The sequence below is a fragment of the Canis lupus genome, chromosome 15 (assembly GCF_048164855.1).
Source record: "Canis lupus baileyi chromosome 15, mCanLup2.hap1, whole genome shotgun sequence".
Classification (NCBI taxonomy): domain Eukaryota; kingdom Metazoa; phylum Chordata; class Mammalia; order Carnivora; family Canidae; genus Canis; species Canis lupus.
Genome location: NC_132852.1, coordinates 37,769,264 through 37,794,253, shown reverse-complemented (window position 1 = coordinate 37,794,253; position 24,990 = coordinate 37,769,264). Strand labels below are relative to the sequence as shown.

At 42.9% G+C, this 24,990-nt stretch overlaps 1 protein-coding gene across 2 annotated transcripts in view; it reads right to left on the bottom strand.

Annotated features, from left to right (window-relative positions):
- The window catches only part of GPAT4 (glycerol-3-phosphate acyltransferase 4), a 32,931-nt gene that overhangs the window by 3,436 nt on the left and 4,505 nt on the right, over positions 1-24,990 (bottom strand). Inside the window, exons 1-10 of one of the 2 annotated variants that reach the window (XM_072776606.1) lie at positions 16,060-16,199; positions 13,599-13,676; positions 7,994-8,063; positions 7,524-7,824; positions 6,674-6,748; positions 5,806-5,895; positions 5,577-5,670; positions 4,869-4,984; positions 3,783-3,838; positions 3,186-3,271 (exon numbers count right to left, since the gene is read on the bottom strand). In XM_072776606.1, the coding sequence (XP_072632707.1) occupies positions 3,186-3,271; positions 3,783-3,838; positions 4,869-4,984; positions 5,577-5,670; positions 5,806-5,895; positions 6,674-6,748; positions 7,524-7,824; positions 7,994-8,063; positions 13,599-13,646 (936 nt within the window). In that variant the 5' untranslated portion in view covers positions 13,647-13,676; positions 16,060-16,199. Of the gene's footprint in view, positions 1-3,185; positions 3,272-3,782; positions 3,839-4,868; positions 4,985-5,576; positions 5,671-5,805; positions 5,896-6,673; positions 6,749-7,523; positions 7,825-7,993; positions 8,064-13,598; positions 13,677-16,059; positions 17,063-24,990 lie in introns of those variants that run through there. The other variant, XM_072776605.1, reaches the window with a different exon arrangement.

Sequence of the window (24,990 nt, the reverse complement as noted above, 5' to 3'; positions counted from 1 at the left end):
TCTAAGAGAACGTGGGTGTCCACAGCAACTCTCATGACTTATCACCTGGGGTGTTATCAGTCCCAGAAGGCCACTCTCAGACCCCCTCTACCAACACTTCTGAAGTAATCCTACACCCGGGCAGCTCTGACCTCCAACAATAGGAGTCCCCCGATGGACTCAAGATTCTGCTGCAGACCATTAGGGAGGCCTCTCCAAGCTGCTTTCCTCAAACAAATGTCCTCCCTCTTTGACCCATCTTCATGTCTTCCTCACTCCTAGATGTACGGAACTCTCGACATACTCAAGGACACCCCAAACCAGAAAGAACAGGATAAGTTACCCCAGATTTAACCATGAGAACATTCCACCGTGCGTGCTTCACCTCTCCCCACACAAACCCGATCTCCAGCACTGTGTCATTCACTCATCAATACTTCTCCACACATCTCACCCAAACAAAGATACCAACTCTTTAATATCATTTCTGCTCCCCCTGACCAAGGACATGCTTCTGTAAGGACACGTCAAACAAGGCCAACCGTGTGAGCAGGAGGCCCCGCTGTGCCAGCACTGCCGGCATTCCTCAGGGAACGGGCACCCACTGACTGCACACGAGGCCTCTGCCCCGCATGCGCTGCGCTTCCTACCAAGCAGCAGGCTCACCAGGTACTTTCTTTGCCAATGACTCTCAGGAAGCAAAGGCTGTACTTTGGTGACACGTTGTGGGAAAGGTGGCTGCTGCCATGACCCATAGTCCCACGAACAGAAGAAAGATTTAAGTGGCAGGTAAGCAGGGTGGAAGAGGTGTGGGAGGAAGTCCCATAAGGAGCAATAGAAGGAACAGTGTGTCCTGCAGCTGCTGGCTATCACACACCAGACCCCAAACCGTGATTATAAGGCAAAGACGAGAACCAGAGTGCAGAGAGAGAAACGGAGACGGAACTGCAAGAGTTCTCCCACAGGACCAAGCTGCCACTGTTGTCGGAAACGCCCGCTTCCGGGGAGAAGCTCCAGAGGGAACACTGGCAGGGATGCTGTGGGCAGTCTGCCCTTGATTGGGTGCGGCGGATTTCGAACAATGTAATCTCTTAGGCTTTTCAGGCCTAGATTTTATGATTCTCAGAACAGATATTGGATAATTATGCCCAGCGGTAGACCTGACTACAGGAAAGAAGACATTTAGATTAAATCACAGACTAAACCAAAAAATTTAGATTTAACTATAGAAAGCTTTGCGAGTTTACAAGAAGAACGAGTTTTAAATAGAAGCTAATGCTTATGTTTTGAAGAAACTGGCATTATATTTTACAAAGCACTCTATGGATAAAACAGTTAACATTATATCAGAGAGCCCTTTGTTTACAGAGTTGATTCTCTAGTCCATACAGGGCTGACAATGCAGAGAGAAAACCAAAGCAGAAACTCAAAATAACAATAAATTTCTCAAAATCAAATAACTTAATTTTGGTGGAAATATAACAGCCTTGAAACTGTTAAGGTTACCCAAATTTGGTTACCAATGAAGAATTTATAACAACTAGCAAAGTTGTCAGAGAGGAGTTCTTAGTCATAATTTATTGGGCTTTAATAATAAATCTGTGGCTAAAATGAAATTATATGTAAAATTACATGCTTTTTTCTTTTAAGAGGAGCCATAACTGTCCTAGGGGTCTATGGCTCAAAACTGTAAGAACCACAGCTCTGGGATGCGTGGGGGAACTGAGTGGTTGAGCGTCTGCCTTTGGCTCAGGTCATGATCCTGGTCATGGAATCGAGTCCCACATTAGGCTCCCCACAGGGAGCCTCCCTCTCCCTCTGCCTGTGTCTCTGCCTCTCTCTCTCTCTTTCATGAATAAATAAAATCTTAAAACAAAACAAAAAAACCCACTGCTCCACAGTAGGTCTCCCAAAGCAGGTTCTCAACCAGCCCATCAGGAGCACCCAGGAGCGTGTTAGAAATGCACGTTCAGAATCTTCATTTTCCCAGTCCCTCCAGGTGATGCTGATACAGCTACAAAGAACCGATGTTCTGAGCAATAAAGAAGGGCCACAGAGACGTACAGGGAAGCACTGGGCCCCGCATACTGCGATGCAGGATGGGATGCACGCACAGCCGCCACTCCCCAGGTCCTCATCCATGGCAGACACTGCTAACAGACCGTTTCCTTCCTCTCTGTTCTCAGAGATGGCACTGTCAACAGGGGGCTTGGGCAGCCCTAACCCGTGGATCAGTCAGTTACCCTACAGCCACTATTTACCTACCATCCTGCCCTAGTGCTCTGCCTCCCTGGTCAAGGGGAGTGCTAGTAAGCCAAAGAAATACTTCTTCCTCAACTGCACCAGCGGGGCTGACCTTTGCAAAAGTATGGAGACTGAATTCTAAGTATAACAGGCACAAATTTACCTGATGTTCTACCCTGATCTGAGATTTCAACTGCAACACTATAAACATACTGACAACAGCCTGTGGTATTTAGAAACAATAATGTGAATAGTAACATTCTCTTACAAATGGTACAATGTATGGATTTATAAAACAAGACCGATGTGAAGGCGGAGAGACGATGGAGAGAAAGGGGGAAACTGCCTCACTGAATCCCATCTCCCCAGTGAGTTTGAACAGTTAGAGGTACAAGATCCTAAAAGGTGGGGGACCCTAGACAAGCTCTTTAAGATGCATTTCATTTTTATAAACAGTTCTTGGTATTTAAAATGGTACCACAGCCCAAAGTAGTGGAGCTGCTTCTTCCTTCAGTATTAAGGAAACACCCATAGCCATCCGTGCTCGCCTCTCCAACTGCAGTACAAATCTAGCTGGGCCAATCCCCCCACTCCCTGCAGTAAACCTCCTCAGCAAGTGGAGTGCCTTCCACTCCTGGGAGGTTTATGAAGAGGTCCTAAGTTGCGGACAACATGCAGAGCTTGTGAAGTTTGCAATTTCCTGAAAGCTGTGGTGGCAGCGAGGTGTGGGCGAGGAACCAGCTGTTCATTATGACCCTCCCCTGCCCGTCCAGTGGGTTTTCAACTATCAACAATTCAACTCTCCTCCTCTACCACACTCTACTCACTCTACCCCAGCTCACGCTGCTCCACTGGAGACCAACCCACTGCTGGTGACACCAGCTTCCTCTTCCCCTTACTCTTGCTGTATCCCGTTCACCGTAGTGCAACAGTGACCACATGTGCCCTCAGGGGTCTTGTACCTTGATAGCAACAGGGTAAACCGTGGCTCCAATCTCAAAACTCCCCTTTTTGAACATCATCACTGATGTATTATTGATGCAGGTTCCTAAAATGCACAAGACAGTCAAATGTGATTTCTTTTGATCCTTTACCTCAGAGATTAGGAATTTAAGAACTAAATATAATAGTAAAAATTCTAATGGCTCTTCAAACAGGATAAATCTGTCATCTCCCGAGCTTAGGAATGAACAAGTGAAAAGGATAAGGAAAACACTGTACTGTTTACTACTCTGCTAATACAGGGTCACTTTCCCCAATTAACACACGCAGCAGCCAACTTGGGAAGTCTCCGTATAAATCCTACAGGAAGCTGAGACCCTGCCGGCAATATTACAGAAGAGATGCCTGCATTGGGAAAGTGGCATCCTCAGTTCACACGCTGAACTTCCCCGAGTTTTTAATCCCATCACCAATTTAGTGGAGGACTGAACGTCATTCAGTGAAAACAGATAACCCCAGCCAGAGTTGAGGGACTTGGTTCTGAGGAAACACCGGAGTCACCACCCTGCATGGCTTCCCCACCCAGCAGCTCTCTGCAGTGATCGACCCCTTCTTACCCTCTGGGAAGATGAGAATGGGTAGCTTGCTTTTATCCTGCACATGCTCAGTCAGTCTTTAGAAAAAGAAAATAAAACAAAGGTTCAGATAGCCTTACATTCGTCATCATTGAAATGCACTTATAAATAATCTATGCGATGTCACACTGGATGTCACATAAAAGCAAGTTAACAAATAGGACTATCTTTTATAAACCCACAGTCTAAGTCTCATAAAGACAAAACTTATAAAGACAGGGAAAATTGGGGGTCCCTGGGTGGTTCAGTTGAACGTCTGCCTTTGGCTCAGGGCGTGATCCCTAATCCTGGGTTCGAGTCCCGCAACAGGATCCCTGCAGGGAGCCTGCTTCTCCCTCTGCCTGTGTCTCTGCCTCTCTCTCTGTCTCTCATGAATAAATAAAATCTTTAAAAAAGAAAAGAAAAGAAAAAAAAGGGAAAACCAGAAGACTACTATTTAATTCCTACAACTGTTCAGTTAAGAACTAAGGTCTATGTAGAGGACAGTGCTCAGACCTGAAGAACATGCCTGCTACAGAGCCTGCAAACAGCACCCTCAACAACATGTGTTACTAAACTTCTGGACTTCCTAAGAGCCATGTTGGGTTGAACCTGCTGTCCACCTGACTTAACACTGTCCCTAAGAGATGCAGTAATGGGAATCCACTGGCAGCTTCATCTGTCCCTGTAGAAGATGGTCTCAGCTGAGTCTTCATTCCCCTCAGTTTCCTGCAAAGCTCTGGTATCTGCATGACTTGTACCAGCTCTACATTTTTTCCATTGCCTGAACTTTGTCTTTGTTTGTGATAGTGAATTCACTTTGAGATTTCAAACAGCATTTAAAGTTCATATGCTGTTTATTACAATGAGTACAAGTAATAAGAAAGGGAAGAGTTACCAAGTTGGCAAATACTTCCAAGGTTTCTATACGTTTTATATTCCATGCTTTAAGGAAAAATGTTTCCTTATGAACACAGCATGGGCTTGGTGTAGAAGACACCGGGATTTCACTGTGGAGGGATAGCTACCTCTATAACGCACAGGTTTCTGTCTAGGGGCATACAGAGCAACAGCATCATGGGGATTTACCTTTTAGCCACCAGGTGGCGATCTTTCACTTCAGAACGCTCAAACCAGACATGCGGGCAGGCCTTCACCATGGCTCTCTGAATCACACCCATAAGTCCCCCGTGCACTTGACCCACCTAATCTCACACAAAGGAATAACAGGGAGTGAAGCCAACCTCATGCAAATCCCCACTCTTTGGAAGAAGCCTCCAATCCCAAAAGAAAAGTAACCCAACCTCTCACCCTAGAACATTTAATTGATAAGCATAGGTTTTTCACTATTAAGAAACCATGACTCGACTCTCTGAATCTAAAGTTTTGCCTTTTATTCAGCGATATCAGGATATATGATTAAAAACACAGCCAAAAACCCAAAAAAGAAATAATGAAGCTGAATAATCCCTTATGTACAAATGCTTTTCCTGGACAGGTTCTCCAATGCTCTTGAGCCCACTCCCTTCAAACCCTCATTCCCTGTCTGCCTATACATCCAAAGTTCAATCTCCAATCACCCTCTTACTCTGCTCAGAATAGCTATCAAGGTTCCAAGGAGTTATCAAGGCAATAGAGACAAAGGCAACTATCTAAGCTGGGGCCCGAGTGTAAAAACATGTTTCCGTGTTTACACTCATAAGCAAGAGCTCTGTGAACGGTCCAGATGCACCCCAGCCCTGAACATTCATTCTAAAGCCCTTACTTGCCCAGGAAAGCGACAGAAAAAGGTCTTACCATGGCATAATAGCCATCACTGGCCAAAATGATGACGTCAATAGGAGAAGTGTGATTGGCCACGCAGATGCCACCATTCCTAGGCCTATTTTCCCTGTGTATGCAAAGCAACAAAAATTCATGTAAAACAACTCGTCTAGAACTCAGTCCTTACCTCACCCACCGGCCAGCTGCAGATGGGTTGTTTTGCCAGTGCCATTTCCCCCTGTGCCACAGAGAGTGACCTTACCTGTCGTGGTAGGTAATGATGGCTGTCAGGGCTCGCACGCATATCCGGTAACACATTAAGTGAACATGTTTACTCAGGAACTCCTTAAACCTGGTATGACAGGACAAAGATTTCTGTTTTTACTTTACACATACGAAGTCAGGAAGTTATGGATTCTAACAATGTAACCATCACTGCTACAACCCTTTATGATTGCAAAGTCTTTTTATAAATATCAGTGCATATGGTAAAACTCTACAATGTGGTAATGCCATTATGCCTACATATGAGGAAACAAATGAGAACTGCATCAATTCACCAAAGTTACTGGGTTTAGAATTTACAGCCCTCGAATTTCCAGTACAAGGGGAGTCTCCTCGATTACTTTCCTTCCCAGTCAATGCCTAGAGGCAGGGCAAACGACAGAGACTCTAGCCTCATCAGGGTTTAGCTAGCCCTAAACTTCCAGAAGGAACAAATTTCTCCTTAAAAAACAAAATACAAAAAAAAAAAAAAAAAAACCAAAAAACAAAAACACACACACACACAAAATACACACACACAAAAGCCCTACCTACATTCTTATCTTTTTACCAATTTATCAACACAGCAGAATGCTCAAAACTAAACAACATGCTGTAAAATCTGCTGGCCCTGGACTCCACGGTTGTGAGGTTGCTCCTTCATCTTCAAAATGGGAGGAATATGAGTGTTAGAGGGAAAAGAACAGTAACTCATCAAGATAAATGCCGATGTCATTGTTCCCACTGGGTTGTTTTATCTCTGTGAGATGCCATGGGTCTGGCTGTCCCCAAAGGAGCGGCCTGGCTAGAGCCACCGTTTGCAGAACTAAGTACCCTGCAGACGTGGACTCTCACACTCCACTTACCTCCCGTTCGGCAGGTATCCCACCACGGTCGTGCCTATCACCAGAAGGCTAATCCCAGTGAAGGCAAGAGCTATCCTGTAAGAATAAGACACGTGAAAACACAGCAAACAAATGCTACAGACAGAATGTAACATATGAAGATGAAAGTGGGCGTCATGAAAACCACCAAGGCCTCATCACCTAGGATCCAGATAAGAGTTCCATCTAGAAATGAGAGCAGGCCTAGCATAGCCAGAGATCATTTTAATTCCAAGCTGACAGTGAGCTATGGAGCTGACTCTCCACTGACACAATCTCCTTAAGCATGCAGCAGCCAGAACTATGGAAATGCCTACTGGCTGCTCTGCCCCCAGGCACCTGCTGTCCTGCTGTCTGACCCTTCCCTTTGGCTCTACACCCTAGCAGAAGCATAGCTTCTCTGTGGAGCAACAGGAAGTAGAGCCTCAAGGTACCAGCAGCCGGCACACCATACTCAGAACTGCACTTGGTACAAACACCTAAGAGATCAATATTGCCTCTGTTAGAGAGGCAGGCTTGTGGGAAAGCACCAGCCACACCCGGAGACAAGTGGCCAGAAAGTACACCACGTTCCCTGTCCATGTTCAGGCCACTGAGGTAAGCAGCCTGATTTTAAGAAACCCAACTATTTCTGTCTAATGTGCAGAGAATCCAATGGCCTTCAAAAGATGACCATCAGTGTACCCTTCCAAGGTTGGATGCCAGTGACAGAATCATACTCATGCTCCTTCCTAATGCAGGAAAGCAAAGCAGGGTGGCACAGGTAGGTCAACCCCTCCTTGGGCGCAGGCCAGCAGCTCAGGCCTTTTATCCCCATGGGGCCTGACCTCACCTGAGTGGCAGAAGGAAGCAATAGCGAATCAGCACTCCTAAGCCCCATAAGACAGTGAGCCGAAGGCTGATGTACTGGAAGTTATAGTTGGTTCTGCTCAGCAGGTTCCAGGACTCCAATTCCTCTGCTGAGAATCTCTTTGTCACCTCATCATCCATAATGGTCTCCATTCCTTTCCGGCAAAAGTAGAAAATGTCAGAGAGCTCAAACTCTGGAGTATTATCCAGAGCCTTACTACTACCACTTCGACGAATTTCTTTGATCTCTTCTTCTAGTGAAGTGGGATCTTTTGCAATGATTCCTGCCAAAGAGAACACCCATGTCAAGCAGCCTGCTGCGATGGAGCACGTTAAAAATATTCAGAGTCCATTTCCTCCCTCTGATATAGTGAAGAGTATGTGTGGAATTAAAGCACTCAGGAATCTGTGTCAGAGGGATGGTCTGGGGCCAGGAGCACCAGCCAGTCTTACCATTGGTGTAGGGCTTGTAAAGTTGATGGTTCTTCTCCTTGGCTCCCCTCTCCATCCTCAACGTGGCCCACTGTGGGGAGAAGCCGCAACACACAAAATGAGATCCTTCTTCGTACACTGAATGCCTCTGTTTCCATCCTGGGAAAGTCTCAATCCCAGTCACCTGAGATCGGACTGTAGCTGAGAAAGCACCCACTAGAGAAGGAAAGCCAAAAGCTTCTCTTCTAGAGCAGTTCCCTCCTTGATGACAAGGAACCCAAGATGAGTCACCTATAGTAAAGGCCTGGGGACTCAGGAAGTTTGGGGAGATCTCTTGGGCCTAGGTTCTCTCTGCCTAAATCTCTGTCTTCAGGGTACTCACAGAATCCACTAGTGCTTCTTCACTGCTACACAGCAGCTATTCACCAACAGCAAAATCCCACACCCTCTAAGCAACTGCCTACCACTGAAGCTGCCTACTTCCCGAATTACTCCAAAAGCAACAATTTTAGTTTTTGAGTATTTAAATAATATATATGCCTAGACTGTCCATCCACCTCTGCATTTAACTCTCCACCTGTTTTCTTTTTAAAGATTTTATTTATTTATTCATGAGAGACACAGAGAGAGGCAGAGACACAGGCAGAGGGAGAAGCAGGCTCCATGCAGGGAGCCCGACGTGGGACTCGATACGGATCCCAGGATCGTGACCTGTGCCGAGGTAGACACTCAACCACTGAGACACCCAGGGGTCGCTCTGAGTAGCCTTTTTAACAGGAGGACCCCACAACCTGACTTAGAAGCGTTCAGTGTTAAAGAAAAACACACAAAAACACCTTTTGGAGATTTAAAAAAAATCTTATTTGATAGTCCCTCAAGCAACTCATCCCAACACTCTTTCCCATCTACAGAATAGGACTAATAGTCCATCAACCTCCTAGTTCATGGGGTCACTTGGGAGCAAATGAGATCACATGACAGAACCTGGACACTGCAAAACGCCCTCATGTCCTCACTGTGACTGGACTAACAATGGACTCTAGAAGAGATCTAGAAAAGAAGCTTCTTCCGAGAGCCTCCTTTCTTTGACATCCATCTAACTCACTCTCCCACTATCCCACAACAAGAGAGCCTGTCTCTACCACTATCCCACAAGAGGTAAAAACGAGCTCGCTAATCCCTAACTAGAATGTTACCACTGCATAGAAGGTTATATCCATGGCAAGTCAGAGAAATAGAACAGATATTTTAAAAGGTACCTTTTCAAACTTGTTTCCACAGTTATGTAGGGTGGGAGAGAAGCCTACATTCTGTGACACAGCAAAACCCACAGTCCAAAGCATTTGGTGTAGATTCTGCTGGCAGAGCCTCAAGTATCAGCAAGATGCTCTGGATGGTTTAGAAGAGCCAAAAAGCAGGACATGAGTTTAATCAGTGATCTGACCTCATCTGGAAATGAGAAAATTTCTTCAAACACAACTGTCTAGAAAAAGACAGCTTAGAGTCATCCACTCAAAGAGAGGTCTAAGGCAAGAAAAGCCACATAGCCCATTTTCTATACTTCGGACATTTAGTGTTTTGTTTTGGCTCTATGCATGGATGATCATTTCTAGAAGAAAATGTAAATGAAACTCCTACAATGGAGGAAGGTAGATTCAACCTGGGAATTCTATCTAGGGAAGAGGTGAAAAGGGCAAGACAGTTTACAGCAAGCCTGACATACAGACACAGGCCACTCTACCAGAGTTTAGGGTTTTCTATCTTGGCCAAGACTGCATTATACAGCAAGCAGAGTGAGAATCAGAAAAACTTGGTTCTGTACTGACAATTCTGACACTCAGAAGAGGTTGCAACAGGCAGGTAATATATGACACTGAGGCTCTTGAGGACTAGCATTTAAGTCTGTGAGGACTGCTTCACTCTGCAAAATTCAAGATGGTGGTGGCGTTTTACTTGGAAGGGTACAAGTTAGATGAGACCCTGCATCTCCTAGCTCTTACCACAGAGCTGTCATAAACATCACCTTGCCCTCGTGCCATGTCCATCCAGCTTCACTCGTTCACACTTCAGGTATGTTGTAAGATGCTTCTGTCTGGTCACAAGAGTTGAGGGGCGGGAGGGCAGGGTTGGAGGAAGCTGACAGTTAGCTGGAAGAATCGGTTCAGGAGGAGAGACTGATCCGTGAATTGGATTGTTTCAGCCTGGTGCAGAAGACTGAATGAAAGGGCCCTGCACATGACTCATGTCTGATAACTCCACAACTGGTTTCTTGGAGCTGTCATTTTCAGAAACATAGTGTTCAGAAATCCAGAATAAAATTAAGAATCCTAGGCCCAGAGCTCATTCCTATAAACCTCCTCTCCTTCCCCTGACGTGAGATGCCATTTACCGTGCGATCCAGCATCAGATTATTAAACGATTTCCTTCTTAGCTTCCCCCAGACAGAAGAGACCATTTAAGGGCATTAACAATGCTGCACTCTTAGGTAACATTAAACCCAAGGCAAACCTTGGCAGATGAAAGGCAGGCCCAGCTCCTCGAAAGGCGGATGGTTCAATGGTGTACTTGTGCTATTCATTCTATTGAACACTACAATTTAGGAATTATTCACAAGTAACATCCAAAAGACTTTGCGAGACCAATCTTAGCAGAAACCTCTCCTATTTTTCAGTGAGTCCCCACTGCACTGTCCCATACCAACCATATATGCCCATAGAATGAGACCCTTAGGAAATTCAGGCTCCCATCATCTAGCACCTCTATTCCCCTGCAAACACTATCTCTTGTACCAGCTCTCTTTTCTCCCCCTGCTTTAGCTATAACCTCTAAATAGCTACTAGCAAATCTGTAGATCTTTACTTCACTCAAGTGTCAACCTCACATTCCCAATCACCTGCTGGTCACTTCCATATGCAAGTTCAACTAGCCCTCACCAGCATGTTGCAAATAAAAGACAACATACCTCCTCCCAACCCTGAAAGTGCTCCCTTTCCTCTGACCCTCCTCTTGTGGCCCTGGGATCCCTCTGTTCATCCAAGCTTTCCAGCCTCCCATTGCTCACCAAGTCCTATTGATCCTCCCCTGAAACGGCACTCTTTCACAGCTGCCTCTTGTGATGTCATTACCTTTGCTCCCTAGATCATTCTCTTGCCTATTTTAACGACAACAGCAATTCAGTTGCTCTTTCCTCCCTTCAAATCACCCACCTGCTGCCAGTCTGATGTCACTTCCCTGATCAAAAACCTTCAATGCCTAAAGAAGCATTTGGTTTTATAATCTACCTCACACCCACCACTAAACTATGTACAGTCTCTAAACAAGACCGTACCTTCTCATCTGCACTTCTAGAATGCCTTTTCCTTTTTGAGATGCAGGTCAAATGCCAACTCGTATATGAAATGTTACCTACCCAATTCCAGCAGATTTCATCTTTCCCTGTGTATCTGAAATAGCATCCAATTGTGAATTGATTGCGTATGCATACACTTGTCTTTCTTACTAGACTCTAAATACCCTGAGGGGCAGGAGATAGAACCCACCCATGTTCTCATTCCAGCAGAGTCTGACAGAGGGTTCTGCGCCTAGTAGGCAGTCACTAATGGCTGCATTTAACTCCCCGTATTTCTCTTCATCAAGGTCTCCACGTGAAAAGATAGAGCTGAGACGATACAACCTACAACTACTCTCCATCACCTGCACCTGCCCTGCCAGAGTCAACATCTCACCTTCTTCAGTTCATTCTTTCAGCTATTCAGGGTTACGTTAAACTCATCTTTCTCAATGTGATAGAGAGGACATGCCTGACATGACCTCTTTCACTACAAGTACATGAAGCAGGTGTTATGACTTCCACTCTATAGATGAGGAAGCACGTGGTAAAATCTGACAACTTAGGTCAAGTTTCAAAACTTGTCAAAGAGACCTAGATTTGAACTTAAGGCCCACTGGCTCAAAAACCCATGCCCATCCCCCTATAATCCCACCGTACAGCCTCTTCAACAACCACTACTGGCTTTCTAGGACACTCCATTGGCCACTCCTACTTTGGAATTTAATGTTTACAATTGTAACCTTTACAACCATCTCTGACTGACCTGATCAAGCCCTTGCCTGTGAGGCAAAATCACCTAGGCCATTTCTTTCCAACTCTCTATTTCCAGCTTTCTACTTTTTCTTTTTCCAAATCATTCATCCTAAACTCAGTGGAAAGCCACTCTCAGGACTTCTACTCCAAAGAATACCATCATCACTGTATTGAGAGAAAATCTAAAGCACAAACATTAAGAAAACAAAGGCACTTTTATTTATTTTTTAAGATTTTATTTATTTACTCATGACAGACACAGAGAGGCAGAGACACAGGCAGAGGGAGAAGCAGGCTCCACGCAGGGTCTCCAGGATCATGCCTCTGGGCTGAAGGTGGTGCTAAACCACTGGGCAACCAGGGCTGCTAAAAACACTTTTAAAGAACATTGCTCAGGATGCCTGGTGGCTCAGAGTTGAGTGTCTGCTTTGGCTCAGGTTATGATTCTGGAGTCCTGCAACTGAGTCCTGTATCAGGTTCCCCGCAGGGAGCCTGCTTTTCCCTCTGCCTGTGTCTCTGCTTCTCTCACTGTGTCTCTAATGAATAAAATCTTAAAAAAAAAAAAAAAAAAAAAAGTAAAATAAAGAACACTGCTACCCTCTACACACAAAAATCTACAATTCAGCATTCACAGGACCTCCACTTCAGTTAAGTCTTCCAGGACAGGGGACTGGGAAGACACTGACCCACCCACATTCTCCCCCTGGCAGGTATAATGAGGTTCTTTTATATAGAAGGATGTGCTGATTATGCGTAACTAGTTGTTAAGCTAGCACTTGCTTAGTTCTGCCAAAAGCACAGGTATAGGTACTGAATGAACCAATCTAAAAATGGTGGATAAAATCCCAAAGAAAACACATATACAAAATTATATATACATGTTATTACACAACACATGAACGCAGCTGCCAAAGACTGAAGAGTAATACATGTACAAAAATGTTAAGGTATTATAAGCTGTGGAAAGATGAATGATTAACATTATTTGTCTGGTTATCTACTGCTACATAACAAGCCACTCCCTAGCTTAGAAGCTTAAAACACCACCACCACTGACTTTGCTCATGAATCTGCAAACTGCACCAAGTTTGACACTGGCTGGGGGGCTGGAAGCTAAGGACTGGATCCCCTGCATATCTGCTCATGCCTGTGTGTGGTAGCTGATGCTGGTTGTCAGGGCTTCCCTGGGGCTGTGAACTGGAATACCTAACACATGGCCTGCCTCACAACATGCAGAAGCATCCCAAGAATCAGAAGTTACACTGCCATTTCTAGCCTGATCTCACATGTTACACAGTGTAATTAATGTCCACCACATCCTGCTTATCAGAAACACAGTCGTAAAGCAGGCCAGTACCCACGAGGAAGTCAACCAGCCTCCAACTTTTGGTGACAGACATCAGAATCACTTAGAGAGTTTTAAAAACATACCCATACAGAACCATTAAAATCAGAATCTCTGGGGGAGATTCTAGTGCTCCCAAACGAGCACTTTTAAAATGCTCCCCAGGTAATTCAAATGTGTAGTTGGAGGAGACTCACAGAATTAAGATGATCTCTGAGCTTTCTTCCAGCTCCAAAATTATACATTATCAGCCGGATTCAGGAAGGATGAAGAGGCTTAAAAAGGTAAAAAATAAAAGTCGATTAAAAAACACCCACAAGCGGGGCGTCTGGGTGGCTCAGTCAGTTGAGCGTCCAACTCTTGATTTGGCTCAGGTCATGACCTCAGGGTGGTGAAATCGAGCCCCACACTGGGCTCTACTCTGTGCTGAGCAGGGTGCTTAAAATTCTCTCTCTCTCCCCGTCTCATCCACCCCCTATCTGTGCTCTCTTTAAAAAAAGGAAAAAACAAACAAAAATGCCCACAAACATAAATTTATTTTAGATGTATACATGGATACACACATGTATACTTTCCAAGCTCTAAAACCAGTTTGGCCAAATCCAACTTGTGTCTAATACTAATGCTGATGTATAGAGCATTCAGTTCTTACTATCCATTGAGGTCAACTCAGAACAGTAGGAGAGAGTCAGAGAAGACCAGACATTCCTGCAGTGTCACCTATAACCATACTAGAATGGTATGAGTCCTTTCTAGCCCATCCCTAACTCTAGCTTCTAGCCAGGATGTAATCATCCATGCAGCTCAGCAGGACAGCACCCAGGGTATCCAGAACCCCTTCCGTGCCTAATATACGCATCTCTAGGAATAACACGTGCAAATCCAGTTCTTGAAATCTTAAATCTTGAGGTCAAAAATGGGTACACAGAAATATACACACAGATACAGACATTATTTCATAACCACTTCTAAATCACTGTACCTCAAACTAGTGATTTTCAAGATGTGGTCAGCAAGCAAGTCTCTGAAGGCCCAAGACTACCTATCCCATGGAATGGCCCAACAATATATATTTAATGAATTTCAGTTATGTAATTATGATCTACGTTAAGTCACAAGAATATACATTTAAAAATACAGTCACAATTAGAAGGATTTTAATTGACTGTGAACTTTAAAATATTAATTTGGGGGGACACATTCAAAATGGAATAGAGAATATACAGGGATTCTAGGTCTTTTGTGGCCCAAAGTGATCCAAGTTAAAAAATCTTAGCTACTACAGAATAACCCTAGGCTGATAACTCCACGATTTTTATGTTTTAAAAGCAAAAATTGCCATACATCTATGAGTTGACCACTTGCTTATAAACTTGAATGAAAGCTAGGCACCATTCAATGTTGTCTCCTAAAAGTTTACCAGATGTTCTACTGACTCTCTACTGGTTTTCCACAGTTGGAAACAGTTGCAAACAGTTGTGGAAAAAGTTCCACAGTTGCAAGAGAGCATGAATAGTAAGTTATATGGTCCACAAGAATATGGGGCTCTAATGAAGAATTACTTAGCCTGAAATTTAAGAAAATTACATTTCCTGATGAATTAAAATACTACACATAAGCAAAATAGCTGGTCCAAAGGCTGACTAGATCACCACTTCTCAAACAGATTCTAATTTAGTAGGTGTGGAGGGGACCTGAGACTTCCACCTCTAATCAGCTCTTAGGTGACACTCATGCTGCTGGCATCCCTACCATTCTGAGTAGCAAGTAACTAGATAACCCCAGAGACCATCCGTAGGGCTCAAAAATCCTATTACTGAAAACACTGCTATAGCAACAGTACTGACAACAGGCAAAAGGTGGAACCAGCTCAGCCATATCCACCAGTGGATGAATGGATAAGCAAATTATGACACAGATACACAATGGAATATTATTCAGCCATTAAAAAAAAATAAAAATACTGCAATATGTCATAATGCAACCGAATCTCAAAAATGTTATGTTAAATGAAAGAAGGCAGTCATAAGAGAGCACATTTTTTTTATGATTCCATAAATACGGAATATCCAGCATGGGTAAATCCAGAGCTAGAACATAAACTCATGGTGGCCGGGGAAGGAGAATATGCAGGGTAACTGCTTCATGAGTGGGGGATTCCTTGTGGAGTGATGAAAGTGTTAATGAAGTAGGCAGAAGTGATGGCTATACAACACTGTGAATACAGTAAATGCCACTCTAATTGATATTTTTATGTGAAAAAAATCCTATTCTTATAGGAGTATTAAATATTGAAACCCAATATTCAATAATACATGTAAAAAATATTTCCCATTATAAAGTAACATTTCATACAGCTCACTTAATCTTTCAGACTCTTTAAAATAAATAAGCAAGGTGTGGACTTATAGAATAGGTTCCTTTGCTCACAAGAATCAAATATCCAAGTACCTTAGCTCGAAAAGAAAGTTTGCTAGAGGCTTTCACAAGTACACACCTAGGGAAATTGTTTACTCAAGACGCCACTTCCCATTCTCCCAACTTTCTCTGTATGCAATCAAGAGATAATAAACTGCCAGATAAGAAAAAGTCTTTACTAATATAGCAGCATTTCTTCCCTCCTTGGTGAAGCAACCATTTGTAAACAGCACAACTTACCGCAAAGATTTTTAACAAAGTTTTCATGTAGAGCTTTCGGATACCAAAGGAGACTCCAAAAATGGCCGGGACTATGATGAAAACAAGAAGGAGGGTGAAGAGGACAGTCAGGGAGATGCCCAGAAGGTTGACAATCAGGCTATCAAAAGGCAGCAACAGGAACATGGTGGAGGATCCAGGCAAGGCCAGTGCCCCCCCACCTCAAGAACAAACCACCGTCTTCAGATGGTCCTGTCAGACAGCACCAGCCTGGGAAAGAAAGTGAGTCCCCATAGGACAGCAAACCCCATTCCAGGTTCACAACATTTGACTGCCTGGGGGCAGGAGGACGTAAAAAGGGCCACAGGAGGCAGTCCCAAAATGCCAGCGCTCCCCAGAATAGATGGACTTTGGAGGTGAATGAGGCGGGACCAATCTTCCATACAAGCATCCGAGTCCAGGTGCAGTTTCTGTGAAAGTGAGTACTCAGCGAGGGAGGGATCTCTGCTCTGCTACCCTTCTGCTCCTTCCAGTTTTCCTTTTTCTTTCCTGCTCCAGAGCATTTAGCAGATCAATGTGTCTTGAAGATCTGTCATTGCCAGAAGTACCAAGAAGAGTTCCAAGTTGGTGCCAGAACAATCTTGATAACTTCTGTGGAGGGGGGTGACTGCTGGCACTTCACACAGAAGGCTACTGAACTTGAATATGTGGAAATTAAATAATTGTTTTACTTAAAACTCCTTCATAAGCTGAAAACTGTGTTCATCATAGAGTTCATATCTGGCCCCATTCTTCCTCTGGAGAGGTTCCTGGTGCGTGCTGCTTCCAGGACCCTCCAACGTGGAGAGCTACAGTCTTTGCCAGCAGGATACAGATGCTGGCACACAATGTCTCATGCTGCCTGTGTTGAGTGTCACTCCAGACGCATCCAGCATTGGTTTCCTCTGGATATTCTTCTCCCTAAGGCCCCCTTCTCAGCAGTGACCTGGGTTCTTGGCAAGAAGTTGCTTACATGCTGCCAAAGCTGGGGGTGGAAACAGAAACACCATCAGTCACACAAGTCAAGAGGAGAAACATCAATATGCTTTGGGGGTGGGGGGCGGTTTTAGAGGAAGCCTAGATTCAGTGCCAGCTTCTCAAGTCATCAAGGTCAAAGGGGAGAGGCAAACAACAGGTGGCAGGCGCAGATGTGGAAGGAAAATGGTGAAGTTTCATATAGCTTCAATTCCAATGATATGATCTGTGGCCAAATTTCTGAAGAGAAAATACATGGATAGAAGCGACATTTCATTTATATTACGAAAAGTCTCCCTCCTACTTGTCCCCAACTACCCAGAGTTCTGTCTGCAGATGCAACCATGTTACCACAGCTTCATATTCTTCCAAGGTATTCTGTGCTTAGATGAGAAAATCATAATTGATGTTTTCTACTCACCCCCCCTCACCCTGATAACAGTAACGATGCCATACTCTGTATACTGTTCTTCAACTTGCATTTTGTTTTGGTTCTTTAGCTTACCATATCTTGGAAAAGTGCTCCATCAACACATGCAGGGCCCCCTCACTCTTTACAGGTGCACAGTTTTCAACCTAAGAGTATACCATCGGGGCTCCTGGATGGCTCAGTTGGTTAAGCGGCCACTCCTGGTTTTGGCTCAGGTTGTGATCTCAGGGTCATGAGATTGAACTCTGCATCAGGCTCATCATGCTCAGTGGGGAGTCTGCTTGAGATTCTTTCCCCTCTCCCATTGCCCCCCTCCCCCGTGTTTGCATGCACACACTCTCAAATACATAAATCTTAAAAACGACAACAAAAAAATGTACCATAAGTTAGTTAACTGGTTTCCTAAAGTTGGACACCAATGCTTCCACTTTTTTGTTATAAATAATTGAATTAGTAACCAAATGCATACATGATTTAGCATACAAAATGCAAGGCAAATATAAATATACTTTCAGGATAAATTCCTAGAAATGGAATTGGAGGAGAAAAGGAAATAGTTTTAACTTTACAAGATACTGTTGCATTTTCTACATGGAGATTAAACTCCCTCAGTTGTCTATCTCCTCACACTGGTCACTCTTTTTTGTTTTAAAGACTATTCTACTTAGGACAGTTTTGGGTTCACAGCAAAACTGAAAGGAAGATACAGAGGTTTCCCACATAGCCCTGTCCCTACATATGGACAGCTACCCCCATTTTCAACAGTCCCACCAGAAAGGGACATTTGTTCCAAGTGGCTGATGAACCTACAATGACACAGCATAGTCACCCACAGCTTACATCAGGGGTTCACCCTTGGTGCTGTCCATTTTAGATGTCTGGACAAATGTATGACATGTATCCATCATTACAGTATCATACAGTATTTTCATTGTCCTAAAAATTCCCTGTGCTCTGATTATTCATTCTTCCCTTCCCAAAGCCCTGGCTTCCACTGATCTTTTACAGTCTGGATAGTTTTGCCTCTTCCAAAATGTCTTATAATTGAAATCGTATTTTCAGATTGGCTTCTTCCACTTAACATACTCACTCATGAACACCACTATTTTAAATGCCTTACAAAAGTACTTCAATTTTATATTACTTATCCCTAACCACAAGTTACCAATGCCAAGTCCTGCACATGGGAACATCCTTTCAAATCTCTGGCAAACACACTGGGGCTTCACACCAATCACCTTCTGTTCCGTTCCTATACATTAGGAAGTTCAAGAAATTGAACAAATAAGCAGGTTACTACCTTTATCTTAAATTTTGTCTGGTGCCTTTATAGAACTCTGATACCTTTCACAGGTTCTTTTGTAACATGTCAACATTACTTCCTTTTCACCAATTAGGAAATAAAGGAATACAGAGACAGATCCAGTTCTTCTGACTCCTAACCCAGTAATGCTCCCATTACAGTCTCACACATTTAGTGATTAAATTAAAAGAACATGCTATTTTGTGGCACTGAGTCACAAATACTAGCTCCTAATTTGATCACCATCACTGCTAGCATTTATTGAATGCTAACAACACGACAGATCTTGAGCTAACGTAACAAACATTTTACATCACTGACCCTCACAGAGGTCTCACAACCCTGTTACGGTGGAGTTCTTGCTACCACTGCTATTTTACACAGGACAAACATCGAGGTTTAGAGGATTAAGTAAATTTCCCAGAATGACACGCCTACTCAGTAGGAGAGTAGGAATTTAGACCAGGGTATCTGTCTTATAGCCCATGCTCTTTGCCTTCCTAGCTCCCAAACCACCCTGAAATAAATTAACACTTCCCTCATGCCAGGCCTGCTCTACAGAACTTCTTGTGGTCATAGAAAAACCACAAGGCAAATCTGGATTCATGTATTAGAATTTGGTGTTCTCAGAATCCAAGGTACAAACCTGCTCTTTCATTTTTATAAACTGGCCAAACTGACTCTATATGCCAGATTTCTCACAACAGCCAGCAGAGGTTGAGGAAATTAGATATATTTCTGAGACTTAATTTAATTCGCTGAGTCACTGTATTCTTTAAGCCTGTCTAATTCCAGCCTAATTCTAGGGCCAAATCTCTGTTCTACTCTCCCATTCCTGTCCCCTTGTCCAGAATTCCCATGGGAAATAAGCAGCAAAATCTCTCTCACTGGCCAAGGTTACCCTGAGTTCTATGGACCCAAGATGATAGACACTATGGTCACTGTGACTTCCCATGACAGAGTTTAGATCTCTTTTCTTTGAATCACAATCAACTGAGAATTCCCAAGGTTATTCTGGGTTCATGTCCCCAAAACATTAAACACATTTAGCAATAAACTAATTTCTTCACTTAGCTCAGGGGTTGACAAACCACAGCCCATGGGCCAAATCAGGCTTTGGTCTGTTTTTCTAAGACTCATGAGCTAGGATTGGCTTTTACATCTTTAAAGAGCTATAAAAAACAGAATAATTTGTGACTGAGACCACCACCAGCAAACCCTAAAATACTTACTATCCAACCCTACACAGTTTGCCAACCCATGACCTAGCCACTACTTTCTCCCCCAAGAGGCATTAAACTCCTCTATGGTCCTGCCCCACCCCTTGAGTTCATGTTGATGAGTGCCAGACTTTAGAACAGAGAACAGTAACCTAGCCAAACAAGTTATCTGGCCAATGCTAAACAATCCTCACATAAATTCTTAGAAAAAGCAAGCAAACTACAGCTATCAAACAGAGTTCCAAACATCTTGCTGGATTAGCAGAGTAGCCACTGAAGCCAGAAGACTGGTGCCTTAGGCCCCCTTAACACAAACACACCACAATGCCCAGATAACTGCTCATTTAGGAGAGGATATCACTTTGCTTCAAGTAAATAGAACCATGATTCCATAAACATGAGGTAGTATCTGCACATTCTCTTAATTTCCATAGCTTTCAGCCAAACTCATAGTTATCTGACCAAAGTTCTCCCAAGGGGCCAGAGAGAAACATAAGAAACAAGTAGTTCTGAGTCTTTTAGAAAGAAAGGTGGCTACATCCTAGGAACATGACAGAGCTCATCCCTAAGCTAACTAAACTTTTCAATCTGGACCTTTAAGCTCCCCCTCCCCCCAAAATGACCCAATTTCCAGTGCTCCTCAGTTCTCAGAGTGACAAGTTCACAGTCAACAAATATTCACTGGGCACATAGTATGTGCCACACATTATGTCAGGTGGAATATAGTGGTGAATATGCCTAGAAACAAGTGTTCAGCAAATAAATATATACAGAGTCATAATTTCACACTTTAATGATTGTTAGCAAGAAAAAGAGGATCCAAGAAGAGAAAATAACAGAGGAAACTTCATTTAAATCAGGTCATCGAAACCAATTCTGACCCAATCACTAGATAGGGACTACTATGATTCCCAACTGCAGAATCAAATATAGCCGACCCTTGAACAGCAAACAGGTTTGAATTGTGCAAGTCCACTTATATAAGGATTCTTTTCTAATACAGTGCTGTATTTTCTCTTCCTTATGATTTTTTAAATTATTTATTTATTTATTTTGAAAGAGAGGGAGCAGAGGGACAGACGAGGAAGGAGAGGCAAAGGGAGAGAATCTCAAGCAGACTCCACACTCCACGCAGAGCCCAATGCAGGGCTCAATCTCACAACCCTGAGATCATGACCTGAGCTGAAACCAACAGCTGGATGCTTAACTAACCAAATGAGCCACCCAGGCGCCCCTTGTTATGATTTTCTTAAGAACATTTTCTTGTTCTAGCTTACTTTTTTGTAATACAGCATGTGATAAGTATACAAAATATGTATTAATTGTATCAATAAGGCTTCCAGGCAACAGTAGGCTTTGAGAAGTTTTAGGAGGGTCAGAAATTACACAGAGGTTTTCAACAGTGCAGGGAGTCAAGGTCTCTAACACCCATGTTGTTCAAGGGCCAGTTGCATTCCCTTTCAGCTAGCTCTCTGTGACACAGCCTACTTCAGGAGATCATTACTACCAGAATATGTCCAGAGAGAGGCCACCTACCAACTCAAAGGAAGAAAACGTACCATTTTATTAAACATCAACACTTAGGTTACACAGGGATAATGCATTTTTTAAGCACACCAAGCACAATGTTTGTCACGTATTAGATCTCAATAAATGGTATGTGCATCATTCCATTAGGATCAGAAGAAAACCAGGGTACTGTCTTCAGTTTCTGTTCTTTAGAGATAGATTTATTTATTTATTTATTTATTTATTTATTCATTCATTCATTCATTCATTTAAAAGAGAGAGTGCACACACATCATTCATTCATTTAAAAGAGAGAGTGCGGGATCCCTGGGTGGCGCAGCGGTTTGGCGCCTGCCTTTGGCCCAGGGCACGACCCTGGAGACCCGGGATCGAATCCCAGGTCAGGCTCCTGGTGCATGGAGCCTGCTTCTCCCTCTGCCTGTGTCTCTGCCTCTCTCTCCCTCTCTCTGTGTGACTATCATAAATAAATAAATAAAAATTAAAAAAAATAATAATAAAAAAATAAAAGAGAGAGTGCACACACATGCACCTGAGAGTACATGAGGATGTGTGTTTGAGTGAGGTGCAGGATGGAAGGAGGAGAGAGAATCCCAAGCAGACTCCCAACTGAGAACTGAGCCCCCAACATGGGGGCTCGATCCCAGGACCCTGAGATCATGATCTGAGCTGAAATCAGGAGCCTGCTGCTCAACTGACTGAGCCACTCAGGTACCCCTATCTTCATTTCTAAATACCAAACTAAATACCAAACTTTAAGAGAGCAAGATAGAGAGGAAGGCATTTCAAAGTAAGTCACAAAACCCAAAGACCAAAAAATACTACATACTACATGTAGCATATTACATGCCTAGCAAGCACTAGGTGCTCAATAAAAAGGTTAGTTGTAAAACACAGAATTGTGAATTAAAACTAGTGAGACAGCAAAAAAAAAAAAAAAAAAAAAAAAAATTCCCTTCTTTTATAAACTACCATACTGGTGAAAATGAGAAAATATCCTCAAATACTGCTAGTTGGAGTGTAAAAATGGTACAACATCTATAGAGATTAATTCAGTAAACGCCATTAGAATTTTAAGTGTACATAACCTTAGTGCCAGCAGTTCTACCTCTAAAAATTTACCCTAAAGACAAATTAGAGGGGTGCCTGGGTGGCTCAGTCAATTGAGCATCCAACTCTTGATTTCAGCTTAGGACATGACCTTAGGGTCCTGGGATGGAGTCCTCTGTCAGACTCTACACTGGGTGTGGAGCCTGCTTTAGATTCTCTCTCTCCTCCTCCCTCTCCCCACTTGTGCACTCTCTCTCCCTAAAAGGGAAAAGAAAAAAAAAAAAAAAGATAAATTAGAACAGCAGTTTTCAACCAGGGGCTATCTCCCCCCAGCAACCTCTCCTCCAACACCCCCCAACATTTGGTAATGTCTGCAGACCTTTTTAGTTGTCACAACTTGGTATAGGAGCTACTGACCAGTACAAAAAAGACTGGGATACTGCTAAACATCCTGTAATGCGTAGGTCTCCTCCAGCAAAGAATTATCCAGCCCCAAATGACACTGGTGCTGAGGCTGAGAAACCCTGTATTGATGTATATACAAGATGATGTGTGTGCACGGTTATTGACTGCAGCACTGTTGGTAATATCCAAAGAACATCAACATCCACAACTAACAGAAGATACAATGGAATACTATTCATCTGTTAAACCAAAAAAGACATTTACTTGTGCACTGATAAGAAACAATCTACCAGTTAGATGCAGAACAATGTCCACAGTAAATACCAACTGTGCGAGGAGGAGGAAAAGAAAAATATATACAGTTTATATGTATTTGCAAAGATACAGATCTCTGGAGAGATACAAGAATGACTCTAGTTCTGCCTCTAGGAGTGTGCGGGAGAGGTCACTTTCTCCTTTTGCTATCTTTAAAATTGTATTTATCATTTTGAATAGGTGATAATGCTGGGTGAATTGAATGTCAAGTGTATCAAAGTGGTGAAGTATAAAAAATTTGCTTCAATACAACGCTGATGCTTAGGAGGAAGTATGTTTTCCAAGGAAACAAGGCAGCACTCAGAGCTACTAGGTTGAAATGAACCTAAAGTGCTAAAAACCCAAAACTATACATAAAGTTGACATCAATCCTGGATAAATAAATGGTTCAAGACAAAGGCAAGATATAGTAAGCCAAAGGATAACTCAACTCACTAGAAAGAAGACAGTAATACTGTCAGTTGCAGTCTGACAAGACTGGTTCTTGGTCTTAACTAAGATCATTTTGACCTTAAGTACTTTCCCCTTGCCTACAAAGGACTAATGTGAGTTGGAACTGGGTAATAAGGAACCTGGTACCAACTTCCCCCAAAGCAACACGAAGTCTTCCAAGCTGTGAAAGCAAAAAAGGACAAAGGACACAGGATATGTTGATATTCTTGGGCAATCAGCCTAAGAAAGGACACGTGCATTAGACATTACATTACCCAACCTGAATGCTGCTCTGAGAGCTCCATTTCAGAAACAGTGCTTTTATATTCAAGTATTGTATACGTAACTGGAAGCAACTTCCTGGCCTTTTTTTAAATCTTTTTTGTCTGGCTTATTTCACTCAGCATAATCATTTTGAGAATCATTCATGTTGCTACACATGTCAAGAGTTCATTCCTTTTTAGTGCCGAGCTGTAGTCCAATGTATGGATATACCACTTTCGTTTATGCATTCATCTACTGATGGACAACTGGGTTGTTCCAGTTTGGGACTGTTACAAATAAAGCTGCTATCTTCAAGTCTTTGTATGGACATACATTTTATTTTTTTAATTTTTTTTGGACATACATTTTAATTCCTCTTGGATGAATACCTAGGAATGTAACGAGTGAGTCTACAGTAGGTGTATGTTTACCTGCCAAACTGCTGTCTAAGTTGGTTGTATCATCTTGCATCCTCACCAGCAGTGTATGAAAGTTCCATTTGCTCTACAACTTTACCAATACTTGACAGGATCAGTCTTTTTAATTTTAGACACACTAATGGATGTGAAGTGGTATCAAATAGTTTCAATTTGCATTTCCCTGGTGACAAAAGATATTAAGCATCTTTTGTACTTATTCAACATCCAACTACCTTCTTTGGTGAAGTGTTCAAATCTTTAGCCTATTTTCTTTTAGGTTATTTTATGACTTAGTTTTGCTACTGGCTATTTTTTAAAAATCAAGCTTTCTCCCCCCAAAGACTAGACAGTGTTATTTAAAATGAGAAAGCATTATTACTGGAGTACACACTTTAAAAAAATTTTAAACCACTTACCAAGGATTTTTAAAAAAGAAAAAGAGAGAAGATTAATTCCACAGACAAAAAAAAAGAGAGACAGAGAGGACCTCATCACAAAGGTACAAAATTCGTGGACCATCAGATTTCTTTGTTCAACTTGCTACAAACTTGAAACGCTAATTACACAAAGAAA